At 44.1% G+C, this 4,345-nt stretch overlaps 1 protein-coding gene across 1 annotated transcript; it reads left to right on the top strand.

Moving 5' to 3' along the window:
* The first annotated feature begins 2,840 nt into the window (after positions 1-2,840).
* LOC128050867 (olfactory receptor 2M3-like) lies at positions 2,841-3,773 on the top strand. Its single transcript, XM_052643290.1, has one exon. The coding sequence runs from the start codon at positions 2,841-2,843 to the stop codon at positions 3,771-3,773; it is 933 nt and encodes a 310-aa protein (XP_052499250.1).
* The last annotated feature ends 572 nt before the right edge of the window (positions 3,774-4,345 follow it).

The raw sequence follows: 4,345 nt of genomic DNA, 5'->3' as shown, positions 1-4,345 counted from the left end.
CCTTTTGTCAATATTAAACAGTCCAGCCAGGAAGGCAGTCTTTTATAAGTCAGTCTTGTAGAAGATAGAGTGTTCACTTTGGTAACAATATAGGAAGCTTAACAATCACTTCTGTAACAATAGGCCCCAAATGTCTAAGGCTTGATTAATAACTGACAACTTCCCTAATTTTTTGCTCCACTTCCAAGTTAAGGCTAACCAAAAAAAGCCAAATATGTACCCTACCAATAATGGTGCTCTTGATTAGTCTGCCAATAGATTCACCACACCAGTGTTCTCCAATCAGGACATATGTGGAGCTTCTCTTTTTCTAAAGCTTTCCCACTCCTCTGCCTTTGTGCCTCTGCCAAAATGCAAGTAACAGTGGCTGACCCTTTTGCTATCGAAAGCTCTGAATAAAGACCCTTTGCTTTCCTCATGTGGCTGCTCTTTGTTTCATTCCATAGTGCACAAATATAGCTTCTTGAATGGAAAACAAAAAACCAACAGTCAAGTCCATAAAGGTATAGGACATCACTTGAGTACAAGTGTCATAGATTAACTGACCAGGGACCACTTCATCATCCAAGACCAAAATTTCAGAATGCAGCTAGATATTCACTCTGATACTTGGTGGTGATCACATTCTCTCCTAGCTCCCATGGGTGAAGTGAGGGTTAAGAGTCCTGAGGGAAGTGTAGGTGGACATGTCAATGGATGGGCCCTTCCTTTGCTTAGAAGGGAGTCTGGGGTGCTTTTCAGAGCCAGGGCTATGGGGAATGAACTTTATCCTGAAGCCATGTCATTAATTTTGGCTTCTTCCTTGGGGTGGAGGTTCTATCTATTCCCTGGGGTCATTATGAGCCAGTTGGGTCTCCCAAGATATCTGCTCTGCAACTAGAGATATAAACCTGGGGCATGAGCTCATCAGTTTTGTAAGAAGCAGAAGAACATCTTGGATGGTTAGTTCTACAAATTTTTATTTGGAGCCATGGAGTTGGAGGAGAGTCTGTGAGGGGATTTCTCAGGTCACCACTTGCTCATGCATTGCCCTGAGGACTAAATCTTTGTCTATTGCTTGGGTTTAACCCATTTCTGTTGAGATTTATAGGTCAGAGTGAAAGATGAACTCTGGGGAATGGAATAGGGGTGGTAGGTGCTGAAGCAGGTGAGGGAAGACCTGACAGATAAGGGACTGAAAGTGACCCAGAAATGTGAAGTTAGTTTCACTTCAGACTTCAGATTATAGTATCAGGCTGGACACAGAGATGCTTCCTTGCTGTCGAGTGACAAATGTTATCAGCGTCAGAGACCAAAATATGATAATCCTAGTTTTTGGGGGGAAAATTTTCACCATTGATCATCTGTCCTCCAGCCTCTGAACTGAGACAAAGTGGGCAGGCAGGTCTGTTGTGCCTCTGCCACACGTGTGTCTGTGTCACTGCAATGTTCCTGCCTGTGCTGATCATGGAATCTACCTACCCGAGCTGTCCACTGGCTCCCTTGCCTGGCTATGCTTCATTGTTCAGTCATCTCCCACTCTTTGTGACCCCATGGACTATAGCCTGCCAGGCTTCTCTGTCCATAGGGATTCTCCAGGCAAGAATACTGGAGTGGGTTGCCATGCTCTCATCCAGGAGATCTTACTGCCCCAGGGTTCAAACCCAGGTCTTCTGCATTGCAGGCAAATTCTTTATCGTGTGAGCCATCAGGAGCTGGCATGTTTGTGTAATTCACTATGTCCTGGGATTTCTCTCCCCACTGCCACAATTTTCTGACTCTAGAAATATAACAAAAACTAAACCTCCGTCCTACCCTGAAAACCTCTCCAAAAAGGTATAAGAGAAAGAAAAACAGCTTTATTTTTGAATAAACATTAAATCAGAATGTGATGTGCATTATAGGTGATCTGCTAAGTGAATGCAAAGACATGAAAATATCACTCTTTTCTACATCCAGGCAAGGATAATCCATTATATTCATGCTCTCAGGATAAACAGTAATCAGTTCTCAAATAAGAGACTTGACAGCACCATTTGGCACACAAAGTTCATTCTAGATTCACCTGGTAATTGGAGTGACTGTGTTGGTTAAATGGCTTTATTCAAAGGAAAATAAACTGCTCTCATTCTACAAGAGAGAATTCTGCAACTTGGAGCAAGGTGCCTGCTGAAGTTAGGGTCCTGCCCTCCTACAGAGCCGGGGAAGTAGGGGCTCTATCTTCCTGGATGATTGCAATGAAAAGATATGGATCTCAAGTTTTTTAAAATTATTTAATTCATTTTAATTGCAGGCTCAAGTTTTTGAGAAAGACACTACTGGGTCTGAAAGCTGGCTAGAAGATGATTTCACTTTTTAAATGTTTGTGTACATTTCAGAGTCAAATAACTTACAAATTTCTCTAAAGTAAATGCTCTAAGAAAATGGGGGAAGGGAAAATGAAAGCCTTATATTTTTAATAGCATTTATTCTTACATCTGTTATACACTTTTCCTTCTCCTACTCTCTATTGAAAACTCCAATACTCTCATAGTCTTAAAGCTACATCCACTTTTCCTAAACCTATAGCTATTTGCCATAAAATCCCTTCTCTCTCTCCCTTTGCATTATTTAGGCCCCTTTCTCTGGGGGCGTACTAACTAGTTTTCAGGAGAAATAAGGATCAAATCTTGTTTGGTAACCACTGAGGACAAATGAGAGGGAAAGGATTTCACTGCAGAGGGAAAGGACAGGGATAAGACAGAGAGCTGGGAACCGTCCTCTAGAAGAAACAGGAGACAGTTTACGTATATGATGGAGATGCCAGGTAAGTTGTTTCGTTTTGATGTTTACTCATTTATTTTTCCCTCAGGGTCAAGGTCATGGATATTTGGAACCACACCTCGCTATCAGACTTTATCCTTTTGGGTCTGTTCAGCTACTCACCATATGACTTCTTCCTATTTTCCCTTGTCCTTCTGGCCTCTGCTACAGCCCTGGCCAGCAACATCCTCTTCCTCCTGCTCACCCAGGCTGACAGGCGCCTGCACACTCCCATGTACTTTTTTCTCAGCCAGCTCTCCATCATGGACCTGACCATAATGGGCGCAGTGGTGCCCAAGATGGCAGCCAACTTCCTCTCGGGAAGTAAGTTCATCTCTCGGGGTGGCTGTGCCACTCAGATCTTCTTAGTGGTCATGGTAGGAGGAGCTGAGTGCTTCCTCCTAGCAGTCATGGCCTATGACAGGTATGTGGCTGTGTGTCACCCCCTGCGGTACCCTGTGCTCATGAACTGGAAGGCCTGCTGTCTGATGTCCTTGGCATCCTGGATGGGTGGAATGGCTGACAGTGTGATTGATGTAGGGATGGTTTTCAGCTTCCCCTACTGTGGCTCTCTCCAGGTAGACCACTTCTTCTGTGAGGTCCCTGCCGTGCTGCGTCTCTCTTGTGCAGACACATCCCTTTTTGAGGACCTCGTCTATGCTTGCTGCGTGATCATGCTGCTGCTGCCCCTGGGGGTCGTTGTGGCTTCCTATGCCTGGATCCTCATGGCTGTAATTAACATGACCTCCACTGAGGGGAAACAGAAGGCTCTGTCCACTTGCTCCTCCCACCTGGCTGTGGTGGGTCTTTACTATGGGGGAGCCATATTTAGCTACATGCAGAGAGCCTCTGCTAGGACTCCAGCAGGGGACCGAGCCATCTCCCTCTTCTATACCATCCTCACCCCAATGCTCAACCCACTCATTTACAGCCTGAGGAACAAGGAGGTAATGAGGGCCTTGAAGAAGATGCAGAAGATGCAGGGGAAATAGAGAGTACAGACATGCCCACCCTTCTGGGGCTTCCTCTCTTGTTCTTCTCCTTCCTCTATAAGCTCAGACTCTTTTGTGGCTTGCTTTCCTCTTCTGAACAAATTGAACCCTCTGCCTGGCTGGGGTGAAGCTATGAGCTGAGCAATCTGAAAACATTGAATGGAAGATGTCAAGGAAACAGATAGTAGTAATTAGTTTCACAATGAATCTTTCCTCCATGAGCACCTCTATTTTCATCTTATGAAGACCCATAGATATATATGATTTACCATTTCCCCAGAATTGCTAGGGACAGTCTTTCTTCTGAACTCATATTAAAAGTGAGGAAGGAGAACCAATATAAAATTCATTGCTCACTGAAATGTGATGCAAAGGTCAGAGATGGAGTCTGACTTGTAGGAACTGTGTGACCTTGGACAAGGTTACTCCATTCTCTGGGCTTCACATTATCATCTGCACCAATAAAGTAAGCCTGACATGTTTCTTTTGTTATTAAACAATGGAAAGAGACTCGTGCCTTCTTGAAATTGTTCATTAAATATAAGAATCAGTGTGTAAAGACTAGAACTTCT

This window comes from Budorcas taxicolor, chromosome 7 (assembly GCF_023091745.1).
Source record: "Budorcas taxicolor isolate Tak-1 chromosome 7, Takin1.1, whole genome shotgun sequence".
Lineage (NCBI taxonomy): Eukaryota > Metazoa > Chordata > Mammalia > Artiodactyla > Bovidae > Budorcas > Budorcas taxicolor.
The sequence above is the reverse complement of the archived record's forward strand: the minus strand, read 5'-3'. Positions and strand labels throughout refer to the sequence as shown.